At 43.0% G+C, this 26,239-nt stretch overlaps 1 protein-coding gene across 2 annotated transcripts in view; it reads left to right on the top strand.

Moving 5' to 3' along the window:
• Positions 1-26,239, top strand: part of FRY (FRY microtubule binding protein) — a 364,889-nt gene that overhangs the window by 60,994 nt on the left and 277,656 nt on the right. For both annotated transcript variants that reach the window (XM_082244584.1, XM_082244585.1), the window contains exon 2: positions 5,431-5,630. In XM_082244584.1, the coding sequence (XP_082100710.1) occupies positions 5,431-5,630 (200 nt within the window). The remainder of the gene's footprint in view (positions 1-5,430; positions 5,631-26,239) is intronic.

Below are 26,239 nucleotides of genomic sequence, written 5' to 3' on the forward strand. Positions count from 1 at the left end.
CTACACAGCGAAGCTGCTGACAGCTCAGTGTGGGACCGGATTGGCTTCAGAAAAGGTATGTATACTGATTTCTTCTCTACAGGGTTAGATAGGTTAGTCTGAGACCATGGATGTCTGTAGATGTAGAGGTTTTAGTGTTAGGGTAGACTTATCCTTTAAATTACTAGAGAGCACATCATTTGTGTGTGGGGAAAATGCCTGTCCTTACAACCTGATCGCAACCTGATCGCAATTATCTTACTGTTAGGCTCCGTTCACATCTTAGCGTATGGATCACGGGCAGAACCGCCGCGGTTCCGCCCGCGATCTGGAGATTATTGCAAATCGCGGGACGCCCGTGCGTTGCCCGTTGATTTGCAATAGACCCCCAAACGTTGAGCGATGTTGCCGCGATTTCCGCCTGCCGAATCGCGGTAACATCGCGCAAAAAAAATCGCGGGACACAATACGATCCAAAGAAGCTCTTGTACTTTTTTGGTCGTAATGCGTCCCGCGATTTTTTTTTGCGCGATGTTACCGCGATTCGGCAGGCGGAAATCGCGGCAACATCGCTCAGTGTTTGGGGGTCTATTGCAAATCAACAGGCAACGCACGGGCGTCCCGCGATTTGCAATAATCTCCGGATCGCGGGCGGAACCGCGGCGGTTCTGCCGGTGATCCATACGCTAAGATGTGAACGGAGCCTTAAGGCTCCTTACTTTTCACAGGTTCTTTACTGATACCTACAATATAAACACTGACTTACTCCTTTGGCCTACATTTACCACACCAAATAAAATAATAGGATGTTTGAAGGGGGCTGCTGGATTGGTGCAGGTGAGCAAAAGACATCAGCACAAATGACATTTAGTAAACAACAAATTCATTTTATTGACATAGAATCTAAAATATTACAAAGCTAAAAATGAATAGACTAAGCAAAATACTGTCTAGTCATAGCTATAACAATATAGTCTAAGCCACACAAGGATAGTAATACATAAATGGTCACAGCCACTGAGGGATGAGCTGACGCGTTTCGCTGAACTGCACAGGTTCACAGTAGCTTCTTCAGAGACCCTTTTTGAATCCCAGGCGGACTTTGCAAGAAAAGAGAAAAAAACAATTACAAAATATCACTTTCTTCATATCTTTTAATTTCATAAATGTTAAATACTACATATAAATAGATAGTAATACATAAATGCTCACCAAAAATGCATAAAAAAACGCATAACTGCGAATTCAGGGTAAAAGATGCCCCAGATACGTGCCGTGGATATCCCGTGAGGGCAACAAAGTGGGTCCCAGGACAAAGTCCAGGGGCCCATGTGGGGAGATGTCGAGTCTCACACTCTCAGCTAAAGGGGATGCTTCACTCCAAATAGGCCAAAGCCAGGTTGCTTAGTCTATTCATTTTTAGCTTTGTAATATTTTAGATTCTACGTCAATAAAATTAATTTGTTGTTTACTATATGTCATTTGTGCTGATGTCTTTTGCTCACCTGCACCAATCCAGCAGCCCCCTTCAAACATCCTATTATTTTATTTGGTGTGGTAGGGCCCTTCATTTTCCTGTTTGGATCATACCACACCTGTTCTTTATTCAAAACTCCAATCCTATAATGGATAATGAAGTGCTCTGTCCATACAGTTCAATTGTGATATCAAAACAATGAGGGTGACAAAAGCCTTGTTCTGTGGATATCAAGCACCCAATTTCATTAAATCTGTGCCTCTGAAACTTACACACTGTGTGTCACCTTTGTGCTCCCAGAACTCTCACCTCCAAATTGGTATCATATATCCAGTGTTGGGGGTAACTAGTTACAAAGTAACTGATTACAGTAACTACATTACTTTTTTTGGTAACTAAGTAAAGTAACTAGTTACAATACTAATATTGGTAACTACACTACTTTACTAGGCTATAGGAGGTAACTACACTACTTTACTAGGCTATAGGAGGTAACTACACTACTTTACTAGGCTATAGGAGGTAACTACACTACTTTACTAGGCTATAGGAATGCGCTTTCCTGCGTTACCCAAGCCGTGCGATACAATCGTTATTTAATCGTTATAGAGAGGGATGAAGTTTATGACTTTTTGTTGCACTTTATGTTTTATTCTGTTTTTTCAGGTTTTGTTCTCATGTTTCCCAAAGCCTGTGTTTATACAATAAACTCTATGCAGAAAGAGTGTCATGTATCTTCTTCTACACGGTCAGTTGAGTCCCCGTTCACACTAAGGCGACCTGTGAGGCGACCTGGTCGCCTCACAGGTCGCCTTCCATAGGGAAGCTGCGGACCCGTTCTAATAGGAGCGACACAAGTCGCTCCGACTTAGAAAAAGGGTCCGGAGCTTCTTTGGGGCGACCCGGAGGCGACCGCCATAGACTTCAATGTTATGAAGTCCGTGGCGGCCGCTCCGAGGTCGCGGCGCGCTGCTCGCACCGTGACCTCGGAGGTCGCCCCCCCCCCAAGTCGGATCGCCCCTATGTGAACGGGGCCTAAGAAAGAGGAAAGTAAAGTAATAAGTAGTGAAGTTACTTTTCAAATGCAGTAACTAGTAAAGTAATCTCATTACAATTTACAGAAGTAACTAGTAACTAGTTAAATTGTTTGAGTAACTACCCCAACACTGCATATATCATGTATATCAGGGATATGCAAACTGTGACCCTCCAACTGTTGCAAAACTACAAGTCCCATCATGCCTCTACCTATGGGTGTCATACTTGTGGCAGTCAGTCTTTCTATGCCTCATGGGACTTATAGTTCTCCAACATCCGGAGGGCCACAGTTTGTATATCCTTGATGTATATGACAATCCTCCATGGTTGGATAGTATTCACCTCTTCCTACCCCGCAAGACCTCTAGGGACTCTCCACATAACTGTATATTTCCTGCAGACTCTGCTCTGGTTTTAAAGAAAATATAGTAACTTTAGGGCCTCTTATGGTGTAGCATGTTAGTAATCTGAATATTTATTAAAACCAGAAAACACTTATATTTTAAAACTTTAAAAAACGCTTCTGTACATAAAATCCCTTTACTTCCACATGACGTCACTTCTGGTCCATGTCTGCTTTCACTCGCACCCTACGTGTTACGCCACGGTCACGTGCCTTCATCATTGGGGTAATGTGCATATAATTCTTTTTCATTACAAAAAAAAGTAAACAAAAAAGGCAGTGCTATCCATGTAGTGGAGGGGTGGATTGGAGGGAGGTTCACTTGGAGGTTAAAGATATGGTTTAATGAAACCCCCAGACATCTTCAAACACACGTCATGCAGTTTATGGGCAGTGCTATTGGAAAGGAGTCAGGTACAACTTTTCTGCATTTCTCTTGAAATGAATGGGCTGCCATATGTGGGAACATGTGAAAAATGTAATGAAATGTGCCCGCACAGTGTTTAAGGCCTCTTTCACATGAGCAGTTTTCTGCATCCAGGCTCGAACATCGATCCCTAACCGCTTGGTGTGCAGATACATGCAAACGGTGACAAGCTGCTGTCAACCTGTCATTACTTGATACAGGCTGAGCAGCTGCCGCTGTTCACATACACCTCTCATTCCATCTACAAGAATCCGATGTTTCTTGCCATTGGAATACGATGTTTGTGAAAGAGGCCTAAAGCAGAACTTCAGTGAAAAGTACCAAGAAAAAATATTGAATAGCTGCCGCTAGAGGTCTTCAGTCTGATGAGTGTCATTAATGAACCCACTTCCTTGGAGCCCAGGTCTTCCTGGTATCCCCTTCGCCAAGCCTGTACCTGGACAATGAAAGGATATGCAGTACAGCGATGAGCTCATCTCTGTCACTCTGCTTTCTCCTTCTATCAACGTACTACTTGTTGGCACATGACCTGATTTAGCTCCTTGTGCTGCTTCTCCCTCTTACACTCCTGCCCTGCTATACAGGGACTACAAGAGACAGATGCCAGGTCAAATCCAGGCACTTACACTGCTTGTATGTAAAATATAGCTTTAATAATGTGTAAATGATTACAGAGCTGCATTGATTTGTTTATATCTGCCTAGTGTTAAGCTTTAATTTATGCTTATGGGTCATTTAACCAAATTCTTTCTAGCTTTTCCGGAAAGATGGAGCTCTTTCAACATATATATCAACTGGAAATGGCGCAATGCTTCCAACTGTTAGTATAATGTGTGTTTATGGAAACTTCCATAAACAAGTAGGATGTGATATAAAGGGCTGTTTCAGTAGCAAGTTTCCATTTCCCAGACAGCTCTTGCGTGTCGTTTATTTACCAGAAGTCAGACTGATATGTAAGCCTGGATATAATGCTAATCCAACCTTCATACTAGCTATCCACTGCCACATACAAGGGCTTGGTTTGTTCTTTCCAATGATTGGTGTTCATGTATCTTGTGCATGGGAAATGGAACTACTAATGGTGCAGAAAAATGGACTGCTTCCAATCCAGGAACTGCATTGTAAAAATTGGACACAAAAATTGAAAATTGTTTTGCTCTTAAGGTTGAGTACTGTCTTTCTCTTTAAAATCAATAAAAAAAAATTTGACCAGCACAAGAAACAGCCTAACAACATTAATTTCCTTGTCCCATTCACATAAAACAAATGTACATGCATTCTCACTGGGCAAACTGCTATGCAAATATTTTTTTATAAGTTGACTCCTTATTAATTACTATTGCTAGGGGAAACATAGTTGTTGCTGCTACTGACCTTCATCTGAAAAAGCTAGTTGCTTGACTAAGTATGGTCAGTATGACAGCCAGGCAAATAGCATTTTCATAATGAGAAGATGTCTATGATGGAATTAGTGCTTCTGTCAAGATTTCCTAAAAGTAAAACTATAGGCAAATCTTTTTTTTTTTTCATCTGTGTCCCATCGGGGATATTTCTCTTCACTTCCTGTCCCATAGCCAAAACAGGAAGTGAGAGGAACCACCTACAAATTAAGGGAATCCCCAGGGGCCCCCAAGGTAACTAGAACTAGTGTCCCCCATTGAAAGATTTCCTGATTTTGTTACTTTTCTGGGGACAACCCAAAACTTGGGATTTTTTTTTTTATTTTTTTTTTTTACTTTCAATGATAATGATAAACAGGACAAATAGAGAGGGTGAATGCCCAAAAATGGGGGCACAGACCGCAATTGAAAACCTAATAGGCGTTCTAATCCATCTCTGCTTTGTTCAAAACTAAAACAATAAAGTTTTGTTCTTAGTTATTTTTTTTGTAAAACTGCAGTAGTATTACGTTTTTTTGGGTGAGATTTTCAGATATTGCCCTTCAGCTGCCTAACCCTAATATACTGTACAGTTTATATATTTCTTTGAAACTATGCGGAAAATGTACTTTTATGGTTACTAAATATTAATCGACTTAGTTTATTTGAAATGTAGAGAAAGCAAGATGCTCGGTATTAAATGTATCTTTTATTTGTGTTTTTCTAGCTTCTCCAGTGGGCAACGGATACATCAAACCGCAAGTTCAGCCAGTATCCAGTGCGCAAAGGGAAAAGGGGCCACCGACCATGTTGCCCATTAGCATAGACCCGGAGAGCAAACCTGGGGAGTACATACTGAAGAGTTTATTTGCAAATTTTACTACACAAGCGGAACGCAAGATACGTATCATAATGGCAGAACCCCTGGTGAGTGACTCAATTGCTATCATTGTCTAATTTTGTTGTTTGTTTTTTTCATATAAGTAGAGTTTCTTTAAAGAGGCTTTGAATAGACAAAGTCACAGAATGTCTTTCTAACCCCACCCTTTACCCACTAATGTTCACCTTAAGACTGGCCATACACAGAATTAATTTCTTTCCTTCAACCACGTAGTGAATTTCTTTCCTGCAACCACTAAATTCCCCTATCAACACAGACTGTGTTGACAGGGGAATCTCTCCTGCTGAGTCATTGTGTCCTCCTGGCGGGGGGAATGGTGGAAGGCAAATTAAGCCATCCCAGCTGAGAGAACACAATGATTAATGCTAGCAGCTGTAACAGCCGCTAGCAATATTTGCATGTCAAATCCGCTAGGCTGGTTCTACCCAAGTTGATCAAACAAGCAACTTGGGTACATTCAGCCTGCCCATACATGGTTTGAATCACGGCCGGTTCCTGCTGAACTGGCCAAGCTTCAAACCATAAAAAAAACATGGCTGGCTTTAGAGCCTTACCTTGTTGCTGCTCCAGCTTCCACAGTCACCATAAAATGCCTGTTGCTTTCCAGTATGGTGGAACAAATGATCCCATCAAAGGTCGTTCTCTGGCCTGTGAAGCCAGTTGGCATAGTCATATGATGGACGGGGAGACACCGTCAATCCAGGGAGAGCTCCAACAGCATCTGACATGGAACTTATACAAGGTATTTTGCAGTAGCTGCAATGAAGTACAGAATGGTGGGAGGCATGGGAAAAATAATTATAAGTGGATAGGCTTGTGCTTTAAAGTGGAGTTCCGGGCTCAAAAACAACTTTGGCCCATCCACTTGCTGTAAATCCTCTAAAAAACAAATGGATACTCCCGATTTTTTTTTTTCTTTACTTACCTTGTTTTTGAAGAAAGTATACTTGCCTTCCTTCTATTTCCTCCCTCTTCGGCCGCGGCCCGCGCCGTGACTTCCTACTTGCGATGACTCCTGGGAGCTGAACGTCATCGCTCCCAGGAGTCATCCCAGGAGCCCCGCTCGTCAGTTCCGGTGCAGGCGCGTCATTCCCTTCTAAACAGTTCCTGTACATGCCCAGAAGCTGTGCAGGGATGACGCGTCTGCCCCTGAAGTGACGTGCGGGGCCGGTGCAGGGCATTCTGGGACGAAGAGGAAGCAGAAGAGGACGCGCTGGCTTCAGCTGCCCACACCTGAGATGGCAGCGCTGGAGAAACATTTTTCAAGGTAATTATTTCTTCTAAAAGGTAAGCGCGACCTGGGACAGTTCAGAGACTATCCATTATGGAATGTACTAGCCCTGACTGTCCCGGGGTATTTTTATTGAAAAAACATTTCCGAGGCCGGAACTCCACTTTAAAGTTACTCTGCCACTTTGTCCTAAATGGCCTAATCCACAGCACCTCTTTATTCTTAAACAAGTAGGCTGGAACTGTTTTGGTCTGAATGAACCTTTTTACTGAGCAATGGACTTCATGGATTAAAATCTGTAAAGAAAGTATGCCTGCATTGCCAGCAGCAACCAGTTTCTGATTTTTCTTTTTTAAATGTGCTCTAGAAAGATGGAACCCAATGGAATGTTATGAAAAATACAGACTTTTTTGCTAGCACCTTTGATGTATGAAGTCTAGCTTGTCGTTTTTTTAGCAGTAAAAGGAACATCAGAACATAGTTACATAGTTAGTGAGGTTGAAAAAAGACACAAGTCCATCCATATGCTAGGGTTGCCAGTACAGTATTTGTACATTGATATCATATCCCCCCTCAATTGTCTCTTCTCCAGAGAGAATAAGTTCAGTGCTTGTAGCCTTTCCTCATAGCTGATGTCCTCCATTCCCCTAATTATTTTTGTTGCCCTTCTCTGGACTTTCTCCATTTCCAGCACATCCTTCCTGAGGACCGGTGCCCAGAACTGGACAGCATACTCCAGATGTGGCCGGACCAGAGTCTTGTAGAGTGGGAGAATAATCTCTTTATTTCTGGAGTGAATCCCCTTTTTTATACATCCCAGTATTCTGTTGGCTTTGCTTGCAGCGGCTTGGCATTGCATGCCACTGCCAAGCCTGTTGTCTACCAGTACCCCCAGGTCCTTTTTCATCCTAGACTCACCCAGAGGTTCCCCCCCTAGTGAGTAGCTTGCTTTCTGGTTTGTGGCACCCAGGTGCATTACTTTACATTTTTCAACATTAAACCTCATCTGCCATGTAGTTGCCCACTCCATTATTTTGTTCAGGTCCGCTTGTAAGGTTTCCACATCCTGCATAGAAGATATTGGCATGCTTAGTTTAGTATCATCCGCAAATACAGCGATTTTACTCAATATCCCCTCCTCTAGATCATTTATGAATGAATTAAACAGGATTGGCCCCAGGACAGAACCCTGGGGGACCCCACTTTCCACACCCGCCCAATCTGAGTACTCCCCATTAATCACCACCCTTTGCAACCTCCCCTGGAACCAGTTCTCTATCCAGGTACTCACCTTATGGTCCATACCTACCTTCCTTAGTTTGTACAGTAAGCGTTTGTGGGGAACGGTGTCAAAGGCCTTTGCGAAGTCCAGATACACCACATCCACAGGCTTTCCTTTATCTAGGTGGCAGCTCACTTCATCATAGAAGGTTAGTAGATTGGTTTGGCAAGAACGATTTTTCATGAATCCATGCTGATTACTAATAATACAGTTTTCATTACTAAAGTCTTGTATGTGGTCCCTTAACATCCCCTCCAAAATCTTGCAGACTACTGATGTTAGGCTGACCGGCCTATAGTTACCTGGGATACATCTCGGCCCCTTTTTAAATATTGGTACCACGTTGGCTTTTTTCCAATCAGCTGGCACCATAACCGTCTGTAAACTATCCTTAAAGATTAAGACTAATGGTCTGGCAATCACCTGGCTGAGCTCTTTAAGAACCCTCGGATGCAAACCATCCGGTCCCGGTGATTTATTTATGTTAAGTTTCTCTAGTTTAGTTCTATGTCTATCTTCTGTTAGCCATGGCGGTATTTCCTGAGGTGTGTTGTTTAGTTTGACCTTACAAGCTGGGTTAGTGTATCCCCCAATTCTTTTGTGAAGACTGAAGAGAAGAAATTATTTAACACATTATTTAGAACGACATCCATTTAAATCCAACTCTTCAGCATTCAACACTTCTGGGAATATTAAATGTCTCTGTTCCCCGTTGCACATTGTGGATTCGACTTTCGACCTTCGACCTGGGTCACTGCTGTGTCCTGTAGTGACGTATGGATCAGAAATTAGAATCCGATTGCAAAGAGGGACACAGGCATCCAACTCTCACAGACTGACAGAAAATGCAGCACCTAAATGGAGTATAGGTTGGAGTCATGATCTACTGAAAAGAGTAGTCTAATATCTCTTCTGTCTCTTCCAAGAACAGCCATTAAGGAAATTTGTGGGCAACTGACAGTGTTGCTTTAAAGTAGTACTAAATGCTAGGTGTTCAAGGATAAGTTCACCCTTTAAAAACCTTTAAATCTTTTTGCAGGTAAAAAGAAAAATATGCATGTGCTATTTTTTTTTTTTTTGTAGGATCCTGGAAAGCATTTCACCCACAATCTGTTAATGCAGTGCAGGGTTCCGGCAAACTGTCCATGTAAGCTGTCTCCTCATACTGGCAAGCATTTACACAATGACATTAGGAATCGATGAACTACCTAGAATGCTCAATAGCGCCCTGGTAGTTTGAGAACTACAAGCTGTCATCTCCAAAGGCTGTCAGTACTTGTAGCTCATTCATTCACAGAATTCTGGGAATGAATGAACGCAACAGTATGGGCAGAGCCCCGCACGACCGCGCTCTTTTCAAATAGTGGCATCGTTTGTGGGGATATATTTCCCGGCCTGCTGTCACAGGGAGGGGGGGATTGGGGAGCGGCTACCGGAGCAGGAACATGTTACATGTTCCACCCTTTTAAGACAATAATTGCTCTGGAAACTTTTCATATACCCTTGTCCGCAAACGCTTGCCTAGGGTCCCTTGTAACCATCACTGGCTCTGGGATGATCTGTGCCATTCCCAAAATTGTAGTGGAGAGATTGGCCCCAGCCAGGTGTATGCACACACTGGTGACTCCTAAGCAGTCGGTTATGGCGCTTTTCCACTGCATGGAACCGAACGGTTTGGCTTGCTTTTGTGCTTTTCCACTGCTGGTACCGCATGGTATGGTGTAGGAACAGTTCGGTATGGTACGGTACGGCGGCGCTTTTCCACTGCATGGAACCGAACGGTACGGCTCTCAAAAACAATACCACCTCGATTGTGGTTCCAAGAGGTACCATACCTGGTACCATATTCCACAATCCTTTGCATGCAGTCACTACTAGCCACTGATTGATCAGAGAATCCCACCCACCCCGTTGTTATCCCACCCACTTAACTTTAGTACTACTTTAGTGGAAACGCAAACCATACCGTACCGTACCGAACCGTTCCAACACCGTACCATGCGGTACCAGCAGTGGAAAAGCAAACCGGGCCGAGTAGAGCCGAGCCGGTACTTGCAGTGGAAAAGTGCCATTAGTTAATGGAGACACCCACAAAACAGGCTTTGGGGACTGGCCTAACAAGAAGAAAAGGGACATTTTTAAGGAGGAAGACTGGATATAAAATGTAATTATGGACCTCCTCTTTTAAAACAAAACTAAAAATAGGGTTTAATTTCACTTTAAGGAAAATTAGTGGAGATGAGATCTACGTGTTGCTTTTCTGGACCAAATAGTCTGTTATCCCTTATTGCTTCAAGCCTGTACTCCTGTATCTGGCTTGCATTGGCCTGTTGTCTCATTTTCTCCATTAGTCAAAGCCAATAGTCAGCACTTTGCAGTGGTTTTATTTGGTACGGTGAGTTTGTTCTGTCTGTCCCATCCACCAGCCTCAGTCTATATTTGTTTTAGATCTATTTATACTTGGATGGGCTCTTAACAACTTCCTGAGCTGCTACCTCCATCCTCCATCCATACTTATCTGTTCCATCTTCGGTATTCGTGTCACAGCAGCAGCTTTTTGCTGTATAGATTTTCTTCTACACCCTTAGAGGAACACGTTTGCTTTCAGTTACCCTTCACTTCTCTAGTCCAGATATTATTAGGACTGTACTGCCTTTCTGTAATTAAAGGTGCAGCAGGAGCGTATCTGTTTCACCTCCTAACAGGTCACCCGCAGTTTGGAACTCCTTACTAGTAATATAATATAGCCACTATCATGATGCCATCTTTGCATAATACAAGGATTTTGCAGTAGAAGTAGTGTTTTTATACACCTGCAATCATATCAGATAATGGGCAATGGAAAGCGACCAACAGTGTGCCCTTTAAATAAACTGGTCAGCATCTTTCATTGTTTAATAAGCGCAGACATCATATCATAGCTGCCATTAGCCAGAAAACACTTTGTGCTTCCCTGAAACTCAGTTCACTTTAACCACTTAAGGACCGGAGGGTTTTACCCCCTTAATGACCAGGCCTTTTTTTGCAATTTGGCACTGCGTGACTTTAACTGGTAATTGGGCACTCATGCAATGCTCTACCCAAATGAAATTTATGTCCTTTTTTTCCCAAAAATAGAGCTTTTGGTGGTGTTTGATCAACACTGGGATTTTTTTGCGATTATTAAAAAAATATAAAAAAAGACCACAAAGTTTTAGAAAAAATTATTTTCTATTTTTTCTTATAGAAAATGTCAAACTCAGTTTTTGTCATACATTTAGGCCAAAAAGTATTTACCTACATGTCTTTGATAGAAAAAAAAAAAAAATCTCAATAAGCGTAGGTTTAGGCAAAAGTTACTACAAACTATGGTGTATATACGGGAATTTATGCAGCTTTTACTTTCTGACTGCCTATCTCATTTCTTGAAATGCTAAAATGGCAGGGCAGTACAAACAGTTCAAATTGGAAAGTAGACACCCCAAGGAATTTTCTGAGAGGCATGTTGAGCCAATTTAATATATATTTTTTTTTTTTTTGTCACAGGTGTTTTAAAAAGTTGTAATTGAAATGATCTATTGCTCATGCATGCCATGGGTATATGTGGAATTACACCCCAAAATAAATTTTGCTGTTTCTTCTGAGTACAGGGATACCACATGTGTGAGACTTTTTGGCAGTCTAGCCGCATACAAGACCCCAAAAAACAATCACCGCCTTCAGGCTTTCTAAGGGTGTAAATTGTTGATTTCACTCCTCACTTCCTATCATAGTTTGAGGCCATGCAATGGCAAGACAGCACAACCCCCCCCCCCCCCCAAATTACCCCTTTTCGGAAAGTAGACACCCTAAGCTATTTGCGAGAGGCATGTTGAGTATTTTGCAGATCATGCTTTTTGTCACAAAAAAACTAATTGAAGAAAAAAAAAAGAAAAATTTTCCTTTTCTTTCTTCATTTTCCAAAACAAATGAGAGCTGCAAAATACTCACTATGCTTCTTAGCAAATACCTTGGGGTGTCTACTTTCCCAAAAGGGGTCATTTGGGGGGGTTTTGTGCTATCTTGTTTGGTTTTCAGGGCCCCGTACGCGGCTAGACTGCCAAAAAGTCTGACATGTGGTATACTCTGGAGAAGCAGCAGAATCTATTTTGGGGTGTCATTTCACATATACCCATGGCATGTTTGAGCAATATATAATTTAAGTGACTACTTGTGTATAAAAAAAATAAATAAAAGAAAATAAATTTTTGTCATTTTCCTGAAACTTGTAGCAAAATATAAAATATTCCATGGACTCAACATGCCTTTTAGAAAATAGCTTGAAGTGTCTACTTTCCAAAATGGGGTCATTTGGGGGAGGGGGGTGGGGGCTGTGCTATATTGACATTTCAGGGCCTCCAAAACTGTGATAGGTAGTGAGGAAGTAAAATTAGCAATTTACGCCCTTAGAAAGCCGGAAGGCGGTGATTGGTTTTCTGGGTCCCGTACACAGCTAGGCTCTCAAAAAGTCTCATACGTGGTATCCCTGTACTCAGGAGAAGCAGCAGAATGTATTTTGGGGTGTAATTCTACATATGCCTATGGCATGTGTGAGCAATATATCATTTAGTGACAACTTTGTGTAAAAAAAAATAAAAAATTGTAATTTTTCAGAAACTTGTGGCAAAATATAAAATGTTCCATGGACTCAGCATGCCTCACAGCAAAAAGCTTGCAGTGTCTACTTTCCAAAAAGGGGTCATATGTGAACTGTCCTGGCATTTTCTGCCCAATATTTGAAGCTTATGCCACACATCATCTACTCTTCCAACATCTTGAAGACCAAGCCTTTTCTGACACTTTTTGTTTACATGAAAATTTTATTTTTTTTACTTCAATTACTTTGAGCCCCCAAATATTATATATATATATTTTTTTTTAAAGCCTAAAGCCGAGGCCCTACAGATTAAGATGGTGAGTGTTCCATTTTTTTTTTTTGCGCCAAGATTTTCCAATTGCAGTTTTTTTGGAAAAAAAAAGTTTTCTTTTTAATTAAATGCACAAATCAACTATATATCGCCCAATTGTTTAGTATAATATAAAAGATGATCCTATGCTGAGTTAATAGATACCAAACATGACATGCTTTAAAATTGCGCATGCCTGTGCAGCGGCGACATACTTTGTACATTTTTAAAAGCCTTTACAGGTTACCACTTTAGAATTACTGCCCCTGATCTAACGTTCGTGGCGATACCTCACATGCATGGTGCAATTGCTATTTACATATGACATGAGACCAATGCTTGCGTTCGCCTTTGCGCACAAACACGGGGGGACAGGGGTGCTTGAACTTTTAATTTTTTTTTTTAATTATTTTGCTTTTTTATTTTATTTTTACACCTTCCCTTTCATTTTTTTTTTTATTATCACAGGGAATGTAAATATCCTCTACGATATTAAAGCATCTGACCACACCAAGATCGGAATGATAAGATGCTTTGCCAATTTAATAATGGCACCGTTTTATATCTGAAGTGATAAAATGCTTGTAGCTTCCGGTATCTTAGGCCATAGAGATGATTGGAGCCGCTCTGGTCTCTGATCGGCTCTATGGTCAGCTGACGGAACCACCGGCTCCAGTCGTGGGTAACCTGCAGGCATTATCCCGGTATGACCACTCAAAGTCCTATGACTTAACAGTACGTTGCTGGCACTTGTTAGGCATATATTGTAAGGTTCTTTTTTATTTTCATGCAGCCTGTGGTCTGAATGAAAAAAGAGAACCTAACCGATTCCTCCATTCACATCAAACGATGTGGATGAAGAAATCTCTGCCAAGAAAAGTGTTAAAAAAAAATTATGGCGAAGCATAGGGGAAATCCACCCTCTGTGTCCACCCCATTCCCTATGCTTTGCCATATATGCTCTTTTTTTTTTTTTTTTTTTAACTGGTGGTGAAATCACCTCGCTGCAATCATTGATTTACATATATGCTGAGAGCAAATGCTGTTGCTTTCACGATAAACAAATCAGTGCTGCAGCTGATGGGCATACCTCCAAAGCAAACAATGGTTAACAAAACATAGTAACAATAAAACCTTACAATATAATAGTATACAGTAGAGTAAAACAGTAGAATGGCTGTATCTGCAAAGCAAACTATGATTAACAATGAAAAACTGTAACAATAAAACATTACAGTATAGCAGTATATTATAAAGTACAGTAAAACTGTAAGAACAGAAAATTAGCTAAAAGAAACGACAATTATTTTTGGCTTTTTTAAAAAAAAAAAGTTTTTAATTTTTTATTTTTTTTGTAACTGTAAAAAAACTTTAAACATTCCAGGCTAGGGTCTCTCAAAATGCGATAGCCATCTAACATCTTTTGAGACACTGTGTGAAAGTGTGCCCTAGACTGTGCCATGCTGTAACCTATTCTAATACTCTACTAGTGTGTGGTAGCGACAGAAACCGTCCCCAATGCAGAGACCAGGTTGGCCAGGACAGGAGGGACAAAAAAAGCAGGTGTCACACCTATATCCGCGTTTCCTACAGACACAACCTCTTAAGCTCTGGGGTGCTCTTTGGGTAGGGGTACCAGGGAGGACATCTGGAAAATGCCTCTCATGCAGCCGGATCACTGCATCTGGATTTTGGGCCACAGCACCTCCTGGATACAGAAGGGCTGTGATGATCTCTTCCTGGAATTTTAGAAAGGATCCACTTCCTGACGCTTTGTATAGCACATAAGCGTTCAGCAGAGTCAATTGGAATTGGTATACAGACACTTTTTTGTACCAGCATCTGGCCTTACTGGCAATTAAGTACTGCGCCATCATCTGGTTTTTGAAGTCCATCCGTCCCATGTTAAGGTTGCAGTCATGTACACAGAAGGGCTTCTCAACAACATCAGTCGCCGTTGAAATTTGGACAGTCGTATCTGCATGAATGGAAGACAGAACAAAAACATTCTGTGCGTCCCTCCACTGCAAGCAATTTATTACACTTTAAGCAGGCTCTCCCTCTGTCTAAGTCGGGAATCTACAAACGGTTGATGGATGTCCCGGCACTTAGGTTGCACGATGCAACATGCGCCAATTCCAGGATCAAAAAGGTGACTAAAAAGTGGCACGCTTGTGTAATAATTGTCCACGTATAAATGGTACCCCTATCTGAATAAGGGTGACACCAAGTCCCAAACAATCTTGCCGCTGCTCCCTATGTAGTCTGGGCAGTCGGAGGGCTCCACACTGCTATATTTTCCCTCGTAAATCCAGAAACGACATGTATAGCCTGTTGCTCTGTCACAGAGCTTATACATCTTGACCCCATATTTAGCACGCTTGCTGGGGAGAAACTGTTTGAAAATAAGGCGGCCAGAAAATGTAATCAAGGACTCATCAACGCAGACAGCTTGTTGGGGCGTATACAAGGCTGCAAATTTCTGGTTGAAGTGTTTTATGAGGGGCCGCATTTTGTGGAGCCGATCATTTCCAGGGTCACTCCGAGGACCACAGAGTTCTTTGTCATTGAAATGCATGAACCGCAAGATTTGCTCATATCAAGTCCTGGCCATGGCAGCAGAGAACACGGGCATATAATAAATTGTGTCAGTGGTCCAATATGACCGCAACTCACTCTTTTTAGTAATGGCCATGATGAGGGATAGGCCCAGAAAGGTTTTCAATTCGGAAACAGTGATATGTTTCCATGCAAATTCTGGGGCAAGGATCAAAGTTTTGTTTGCGGCGATAAATTAATCGGCGTATAAATTGCTTTGGTCCACAATAGATCTATACAGATCTTCCGTGAAAAACCGCTCCTAAAAAACCAAGGGGAGTAAAATCGTCTGTTTCCACCTGAATTCTGGGTCTGCCAGTGAATGGGGGGGGGGGGGGGTACGGAGGCTGCAGAAGTCGTGGGCTCCCAATCAGGAATTGTAAATTCATCGAGGAGGATACTATGGGCTCTACGGGCCTGTCTTCAAATTCTTGGTTGGCTGCAGGGCACTATTTGTGCTAGCCATCGCACAAGCTTGAGCTGCACTTATGGGACTCGCGACGTCACCAATTGTTACTGCAGTGTTGGTTTGTCTATGACCAGGATGTACTAGGGTGCTGGTGCTTGCCAGTTCAGCAGAAGATTGATCGGCATTAGTACTGATACTCTGCTGCATAGGAGAACCATGCGATTGTTTCACCTCAGCAACAGAAGAACCGGGTCGGGTAGGCCTGACCTTAGCAGGGACCACTACTCCATTGTCAGAGCTATCTGTCATGGTACCGCTGCTCTTTACAGGTTTGATACTGAGCCTGATTCTGACAGTGAGGCTTCTCCATCACTCTCATCGGTCATGCTCAGTATCCTGTAGGCCTCTTCACTAGTGTACCTCTGTTTGGACATTTTGGCCAATAAATTTATAGGTACCTAGTGTGACCCACAGGTAAAAAAGCACCTGGTTGTTCAAGGATTGTTTGAACTGCTACCAAAAAATTTAACTGCTAGCGCTAGCCGAGATCAGGCCTGACTCTGTTAATGCTGCGGTTTGTGTGCTGTGTATCGGAAGTGACAGTGATCTGCTGATACTGCACTCCTTGGGGGGAGGGGCTAAATGCAGGTGCTGGCAGGTGTCGGGTCTGATCCTGCTAACGCTGCGTTTTGGGATCACCATACTAAACTATTGGGGACGCTAGTATAGTTCTGATCTGATCAAAGATATTGATCCGTTCAGACGCTATGGAGGTGTTTAGTGTGTGTGCCGCTGGCAATCAAAGGGTTAAAATGTATTACTAAATATGTGGCAGGCAATCTGACACTATCCTGGATTGATGCTAACGAACATTAACTGACGTCACCTGTGACACTGATACAGTGATCAGAAAAAAGATCTGTACACTATAATCGTGACACTGTGACAGGGCAGTGAAGGTGTTAACTTGGGGTGATCAGGGGGGTTACATTTTTATTAGGTTTAGGGTACCTGCCATATATCCCCTTATCTGGGACAGACATTAACTACCACTAACTGCTGCTTACACTAACTGGCGTCACCAGTGATGCTAATACAGTGATCAGTAAATTATCTGTATATAGTGACAGTGAATGAAAGGCTTAACTGGGGGTGATCAGGGGGTGACAAATGTGCCTATGTGTACTGGTGTCAGTGTAGTGCTTGTGTACTCACAGTTGATGCTCTCTCCTCTCACGCTGGAACCAAAAAGGGCTCCAGGAGGGGAGATTGCATAATTTCCTGTGCCTGCATTTACATTACACAGGCAAAGGATGTTCTGTGATTTGCCAGAACCGGTCAGCAGGTCCAGGCCAAAAATCATTGGCCTGGACCTGATGATTGATCGGTTATGTAGCGAATCCGATCCCTGCTTGGTCGGCGGGCGTGCGTGATGTACAGGTACGTCGATTCGCGCAGCCGAGCCACCTTGCCGTAGTAAAACTGCGGCGGGTGGTTGGCAACTGGTTAAAGAGCTCACTTTTCTGACTTCAGGACTAAGCCCCCCAAAGCACTGCCATAGCCCACTGAGACACTGTTATTGGACTGGGGGATTGCATAAATTGGGCCTTAATGCCTGAAGTAAGTGAGGCCTCTAACAAAGTGAAACTAGTTTCAGAGAGGCACACTGAAGGTTTTCTGGCTAATAAATGCAATTGTAAACATTCCTATAAAATTAACTTTTGAAAGTACCAAACTGGTTGATAGAGTCACTGTAAGCCCATTGTGCAGTCACCAGTATGTTGCTTCTTGCTTCAGAGTGGCTAAATGGTGCAGGTCTGATTTCCATTTGTTATGATGAGTAGGCAGCCCATTCAAACAATGGGTTACCTTAAAGGGCTGCATTAACACAATGCACATTAAAACAAGTTAACCGCAATGCAATGGATTGCATTACATTTTTCTTTATCAAGCAGCAAAGCCTTAGCATAAAGTGTCCTTGCTCTTAGTTTTAAAGCAGTGGTCTCTCTGCCAGTCTTCAGCGCTCTCCTCCTTTCACTCCAGGCTGTTGATGGTCCCTAGTGAACAGGAGTAGGTGCCTTAACGTAACCACGTTCAATGCAGGGCTATTGCCTCTACATTGTACATGGAGGAGGCAGAAGTGTGATTGTGCCCTGGAGCATTGCTGGAGGCAGGGCCGTAGATAGGGGGGGACCACTAGAGAAGGGGATTGTTGCGGTTAGGGGGTGTGGGCAATTATGGGAACGATGCCCTGTGCTGCTCTCCCTGCAGCTAAAAGCCGGTTTCTCCCCCTCTCCCTCCCACCGGCATTCAGCTGCTGGAGGGAGAGTCACACATTGCATGGTATCTGTAATTGCCCCCCTGTCATGCAGCACAGATCTTTCTCCCTGTCCTTACATCTGATATTTCTACCTGTGTGCCTGAAATCCCCTCCCCGCGCAGCGCTGCTGGCTTTCCTCTCCCGCTGGGCGCTGCAGTTACACAGGGGGATGTGTCAACGGTCAGGGCTAAAATTATATTTACTGGCCCCTACCTTTTTTGAATGGACACAGTAAGTAATCAGTAATGATCCCACCTGTGTCCATTGAGTATAGTAAACTGTAAGCCTCTGCCTCCTGTACATTCATCTTCAAAGCTGAGGCTGCAGAGAAAGGAAATTGGACAATCTGTGTCCTCAATTCCTTTCTCTGTCTCAAAGGTGAGATGTCAGGGGTCTGTTTAGTCCCCTGATATTTCACCCAAAACTCCCCCCAACAGCATTAAAAATAAAAAATAAACAAATGTAGCACCCTCCTAGGTAGGTGCTAGTGAGCGAGTATAGTTTTGAGCTCTGTCTGCTTACCAGAGGGGCTGTAGGTAAATCTATATTGTTCTCTGCCTTCCAGGCAGTTTCACGCTGGTCCAATAGGGAGGTATGTTGGGCAGTGGGAGGAAACGTGACGAATGGGTGCATAGGCTTTTGATACAGTCCTGATGATTGGCATGAGGGCAGGTCGCCTCGGTGCATGGGTACTGTAAAAAAGCCAGGAGCACATGTGCTCGGGGTCTTTCGTTGGAGAGCAGAGTCCTGAAGGGAGGGGACGGCTGCCTTCCCCTCTGTAGAGGTGCCATGCAGTCTCAGGAGATCGTTCTGAGGGCTGGAGGAGTGGTCGACAGGAGCTGAACCCAGAGGTCCAGGGAAGCTGACTGAGAGGGGAGACACTGGAGATCCTGTTTCAGCAGTATCGTGAGTACAGGAACTTGTGTCAATGGGTCCTGACCTGAGGGGGGCCACCCCTGCTCATAGGATAGTCAGTGGACAGGTGTCAGAAGAGAGAGGATGCTAGGGAGAGTATCGTGAAGACAAGAGATTGTTTACCAAGTCATCTTGTGAGAGAGGATAAAGAAAGCAAGAGACTTAACCCTTTTCATCTAAAGTGGCAGGATGAATTCACAGCCTGGTTGTTCTAAATCTACAAGCGGAGTTATGAAGATAGAAGTCCTCAGATATTGGGAATAGCTAAATTTGAGTATTTCATGATTCCCTTCTCCTATCCCCATTACAAAATAAACAACAAAAAAAAAAAAAAAATACACCTGGACTGTTTATTGTAGTGAAGAGCCAAGAGGAATGTTGGAACTGTATTTACTTATAACCGCGTGTTGGTAACCAGGGGAGCCTGCAGAGTCAGTGTCCAGCAGTTCCTGCGGGGGCAGTGCTACAAAAATAACAAATAGTAAAAAAAATAATTTTTGAAAATAGTTACAAAAATGAAGGGCTAAGACCACATTCACACTGGGGCGACGCTACTTGCCGGGGTGACCTCACAGGTCCGTGACCTCGGAGCGGCCGGCACGGACTTCATTTCATTGAAGTCAATGCAGGTCGCTCCAGGTTGCCCCAAAGAAGCTCCGGACCCTTTTTCTAAGTCGGAGCGACTTGTGTCGCTCCTATTAGAACGGGTCCACAGCTTCTCTATGGCAGGCGACCTGTCAGGCGACCAGGTCGCCTGACAGGTCGGCCCAGTGTGAACGGGGTCTCAGTCACACTGGTTCCCTGGCCCATATAGTAAGAATGAGCGATTTGTTGCGGTTTGTTACTCTATGTGGATGCAGTGGCCTCATGAATTCAGCCGCAGGACCTAATTTGATAGGTTTGCAGGTGTGAGTAAGTGGCCCCAAATGCATACTGTCTGTGTTTGGGGCCGTACACCTGCATCCACACACCTGTCAAATGAGGACCTGCGGCTGTGTTCATACAGCTACTGCATTCCCATAGCGTAACATAAGCTGCCTGCACACTGCAATAGCCACTAAAAAAGCCTCTGATTCACGCTGTACCTATGTGAATGAGCCCCAAGACCTCAATTACACACACAACTTTATCAACTCAATATAAATTTATCATTTAGATTAAGCAGGAATTTTGTAAGTTATTTTATGTTTGTGTTAGCTAATGATTGTAGTGTAATTTTTGGTAAAAATATAATGTTGATAATTTTAGGCTGGAGGGGGTATTGTGGTGTCATGTAGGCTTCATGCATGGGCCCCAATGATTTCTAACAGCAGCCCTGGCGGAAGAGTAGTAAGGTACGTTTTGTGCCCCCGGGGCCTCTACTGCAAGGGTAGATTTTGTCTAAATCTTGCAGTTGGTCTTTGAACTTTAGCTCCCCTTTATCACAGAACATTGCATGGATTTTAACAAACCTTGTTGCAGATTCTTACCTTTTCTGCAGACTGGTTCTAAATGGGGGGGGATCTGGTTCATTATAATCACCTGGTTCTTTCAGTGTTCTAAGTTCTAATCTTCATAGGCTTACTGAAACGTAAAGGCTCCATTCACACCTGGGTGTTTTTGAGTGTTTTTCAGCTCCAAAAACGCTAAAAAAAAATGTTCCAAAACGCCCAACAAGTAAAACCCCATTCATTTAAATGGCCCCTGTTCACATCTGAGCGTTTTGCAAAACGCCTGTAACTGAAAAAAGTACATGAGCTTCTTTTTGGGCTGATTACCAGCGTTTTTGATAGATGTCAATGCCTGCCTCCAAAAACGCCTAAAAATCGCTGTAAAAAACGCGGTAAAACGCTACGCTCAAGTGTGAATGCAGCCATAAGGTAGGTATCTTCACCCATGCAGGATACACAGGTGTTCTGTGCAGGCAGCCTGCTCACAGGCAGCGGACTGCATGGACCAGCACGTATCTCTACGTGCATTCTGGACTGTAGAGCTGTGCGGGTCCAATGCAGGGATCAGAACTTAGTCTGCCTGTTCTGATCTCTGCATTGGACCCGTACAAATATAAACTCTGTGACGTGTATAGAGATTCATGAAGGTCCATGCAGTCACCTGCTGGTCTTTTTTTATGTAAATAAGCTGCCTGTATGGGTCTGCACGGAACACCTATGCACTTCGCACTCCACTTCAAGGCAGTGAAGACGACCCCTTTTTCTGGATCAATACGCCCATGCGAATGAGTCCTAATAAGAAAAGTTGCTGGGTCTGCATCCTCTTAGAAGTATTAAACCCTCGGAGTGTATTGGGAAAACTGAACTTTTTATTGCAGAGGATACCTAAAAGTTGACTTGTATCTTAGTGCAGACTTCTGAGAAAATCCGTGAGTCAATCACACAACTAATAAATGACATTTCTGGAGGCATTCCATACATCACCTCTAGGTCACCTTATTGCATTGGATTTTACTGAAAATCACAGTGGCTGCAGATTGAAAGGAAAGGTCATTTTTAATAATAACATTCAATTATAATTTGGCTTGTATAGCGATTGTGTATGCTATAGTATTATTATTATATGCTAGTATTAAGATTAGTATTTTTGAAATTGCTATATTTTTTTCAACAAAAGTGGCGTGATCTGTTACATTTTCACAATTCCAAAGACTCACTATTACCCATTCTCCTGTGTAATGTTCCTTCTGTTGCTGTCTGCATGCTTTTTTGTGACTACATGCAGACCTGGGGTATGTGTAGGGAACTGTAAAACATTGTCCTCGACCAGTATGGACATAGAACCACAAGTGTTGTCATTTGTGGCCAAGGTGTTACACAGAACCCCCCATACAAAATACAGTGGAACTTTCATATCGTTGTCAGAGTAAGTGATTATCTGGCTAATTTTCCTCTTGTTAAAGGGTAAAAATGACCTTTCCTTTTCAATCTGCAGCTGTTGTAATTTTCTGAAAATGCAATGCAATATGGCTACCGGGAGGTGTCCTGTACACAGAATGTATACTGACCACACCCCAGAAACATCATTTCCTGCTTGTATGATTGGCTCACTGATTTTCCCAGCCATCTGCCTAAGATACAAGTCAGATTTCTGGCATCCCCTGCAACAAAAATGTCATTTTTGGGGAGATACTCCCAATAGGAACACGTCTAAAGGGATGCAGGCCCAACATATTTCCTCATTAGTGCTCTGCCGCTGCACAGCTGATAGATAATTATGAAACCATTCCTATTAGACCCACTCCGCACAGAGGAACAAACAGGGATTTCTTTAGAATAACAAAAGGTAGGAATCTGCAACAAAGTGTGTTATTATACTTGTAATGTTCATAGATCACCCAGAGGGGAATGTTTTTTTCCCAACAAAAGTGTAGTTACGCTTTAAAGTAACTTTAATCAGAAAATTAAAGTGATATTAAAGTCTTGGGGTTTTTTTGTATAAAGATAACAAACATGTTATACTTACCTGCTCTGTGCAGTGGTTTTGCACAGAGCAGTCCAGATCCTCCTCTTGGATCCCTTGCTGCCACTCCTGGTGCCTCCCTCCTGCCCCCACAGCAAGCAGCTTGCTATGGGAGTACTCGAGCCGAGTCACCGCTCTGTGTCCATTCAGACACAGACTTGCAGCTCCGTCACACCGCCTCTCCCTCCTCATTGGCTCGCTGACTTTGTTTAACAGCAGCGGGAGCCAATAGTGCCTGCTGCTGTGTCTCAGCCTATCAGGAGAGAAAGCCCCAGGCAGCTGAGGTTCTCATGCAACATCGTGGATCCAGAGAGGGCTCATTAGTATTAGGAGGACTGCTGCACACAGAAGGCTTTTAATCTTAATGCATAGAATACATTAAAGCGGGGCTCCACTCAAAAGGGGAACTTACTCTTTAAGCACCCCCCCCCTTCTATGCCACATTTGGCATGTCATTTTTTTTTTGGGGGGGGGGGGGGCAGGTTTGACAGGTAGCCGCTCCCAGGTGGAAATTCTCCTCTCCCCCTCCCTCCCTGTAATCTTCTGGGACACATCACGTTAATAAATGCAAAAAAAAGTGGAACTCCACTTTAAGCTAAAAAACCTTCTGACTTTAGAACCACCTAAAGGCGTAACTCCACTTTTGTTGAAAAAAAAAAGAAAAAACATTCCCCTCTGGGTAATCTCTGTACATTACAAGGATTAGAACAACCTTTGTTGCAGATTCCTACCTTTTTGTTATTCTGAAGAAATTCCTGTTAGTTCCACTGTGCCTCTGAGTGGGTCTAATGGGAGTGGTTTCATAATTATCCATCAGCTGTGCAGCTTCAGAGCACTAATGTGGAAGGCAAAATTACAATTTTGTTCAGGGGATGCCTGAAATCTGACTTGTATCTTAGTGCAGACTTCTGGAAAAATTGGTGAGCCAATCAAACAAGCAGGAAATTATGTTTCTGGGGTGTGTGGTCAGTACACATTCTGTGTACAGAACAGCTCCAGGTAGCCATATTGCATTGCATTTTCAGAAAATTATAGAGCTGCAGATTGAAAAGGAAAGGTCATTTTTAATAACACTCAATTACAATCTGACTTGTGTCGCATTGTATGCGCTATATTATTTTTTTTCCCCACAAAAGTGGATTTACCCTTTAGGTCATCCTGCTAGATCACCTCAGGCTGGACCCTTTTGCAGGTATAGCTATGTAAAAAGTACCTATACTGTGTAAAATCCAGCAATACACCGTGTCACCCTGTCACCCTGCTCTGCACACACTCAGTTGCTCTCCTTTTTTGGCATTGTGCTGCAAAATCAGAGCCATTAGAGGCCGATCTGGTGACAGCCTAAAGATTTGCTGCTACTCGGGGGCTGTGGGCTTCAGCAAAATGGCAGCCTCCAGAAAGAAGAAACCGTAATAATGCTGGAAGCAATTCACAGCACACACTGATTTTGGTAGTATAATTAATAATGTGGAATGTACAGGGAGTGCAGAATTATTAGGCAAATTAGTATTTTGACCACATCCTCCTCTTTATGCATGTTGTCTTACTCCAAGCTGTATAGGCTTGAAAGCCTACTACCAATTAAGCATATTAGGTGATGTGCATCTCTGTAATGAGAAGGGGTGTGGTCTAATGACATCAACACCCTATATCAGGTGTGCATAATTATTAGGCAACTTCCTTTCCTTGGGCAAAATGGGTCAAAAGAAGGACTTGACAGGCTCAGAAAAGTCAAAAATAGTGAGATATCTTGCAGAGGGATGCAGCACTCTTAAAATTGCAAAGCTTCTGAAGCGTGATCATCGAACAATCAAGCATTTCCTTCAAAATAGTCAACAGGGTCGCAAGAAGCGTGTGGAAAAACCAAGGCGCAAAATAACAGCCCATGAACTGAGAAAAGTCAAGCGTGCAGCTGCCAAGATGCCAATTGCCACCAGTTTGGCCATATTTCAGAGCTGCAACATCACTGGAGTGCCCAAAAGCACAAGGTGTGCAATACTCAGAGACATGGCCAAGGTAAGAAAGGCTGAAAGACGACCACCACTGAACAAGACACACAAGCTGAAACGTCAAGACTGGGCCAAGAAATATCTCAAGACTGATTTTTCAAAGGTTTTATGGACTGATGAAATGAGAGTGAGTCTTGATGGGCCAGATGGATGGGCCCGTGGCCGGATTGGTAAAGGGCAGAGAGCTCCAGTCCGACTCAGACGCCAGCAAGGTGGAGGTGGAGTACTGGTTTGGGCTGGTATCATCAAAGATGAGCTTGTGGGGCCTTTTCGGGTTGAGGATGGAGTCAAGCTGAACTCCCAGTCCTACTGCCAGTTTCTGGAAGACACCTTCTTCAAGCAGTGGTACAGGAAGAAGACTGCATCCTTCAAGAAAAACATGATTTTCATGCAGGACAATGCTCCATCACACGCGTCCAAGTACTCCACAGCGTGGCTGCCAAGAAAGGGTATAAAAGAAGAAAAGCGAATGACATGACCTCCTTGTTCACCTGATCTGAACCCCATTGAGAACCTGTGGTCCATCATCAAATGTGAGATTTACAAGGAGGGAAAACAGTACACCACTCTGAACAGTGTTTGGGAGGCTGTGGTTGCTGCTGCACACAATGTTGATGGTGAACAGATCAAAACACTGACAGAATCCATGGATGGCAGGCTTTTGAGTGTCCTTGCAAAGAAAGATGGCTATATTGGTCACTGATTTGTTTTTGTTTTGTTTTTGAATGTCAGAAATGTTTATTTGTGAATGTTGAGATGTTATATTGGTTTCACTGGTAAAAATAAATAATTGAAATGGGTATACTGTATATTTGATTTTTGTTAAGTTGCCTAATAATTATGCACAGTAATAGTCACCTGCACACACAGAAGATATCCCCCTAAAATAGCTAAAACTAAAAACAAACTAAAAACTACTTCCAAAAATAGTCAGCTTTGATATTAATGAGTTTTTTGGGTTCATTGAGAACATGGTTGTTGTTCAATAATAAAATTAATTCTCAAAAATACTCATTTGCCTAATAATTCTGCACTCCCTGTATGTTCCTTGCTAAAAAATATATTTTCTCTATCAAGTTGTCATAGGTAAAGTTCCACTTTAAATGAGTGTCATGCAGTTGGCTGATGGGAACATTGACTCCTATAGCCGAATTGTAATATGGGTTTTGAAAACCTGAAGAAACCTCAGATGTTTCCATCAAGTTTGTATGCATTTCACATATTTTACATACAGTATAGAGGTTTTAAAGAGGAAGTAAACCCTGCACAAAAAATGAGAAAAAAAAAAAAATAATGAGCTTGTATGCATTGCATACTAGCTCATTATGAAGTACTTACCTTAGAACGAAGCCCCCCCAGTGCTGCCCGCAGAGTGACAGGACGGCCGACATGTTTGGCTGTCCTGGTTCGTGTCCTGCGGCCATCTGATTGGCTGGAGGCGCAATTACTTCAGAGCCCTGTGTGCCGTGAATGTGAAGGAACGGCACGGGTGG

Source organism: Pelophylax lessonae, assembly GCF_965119305.1.
Source record: "Pelophylax lessonae genome assembly, chromosome: 2".
Taxonomy (NCBI): Eukaryota; Metazoa; Chordata; class Amphibia; order Anura; family Ranidae; genus Pelophylax; species Pelophylax lessonae.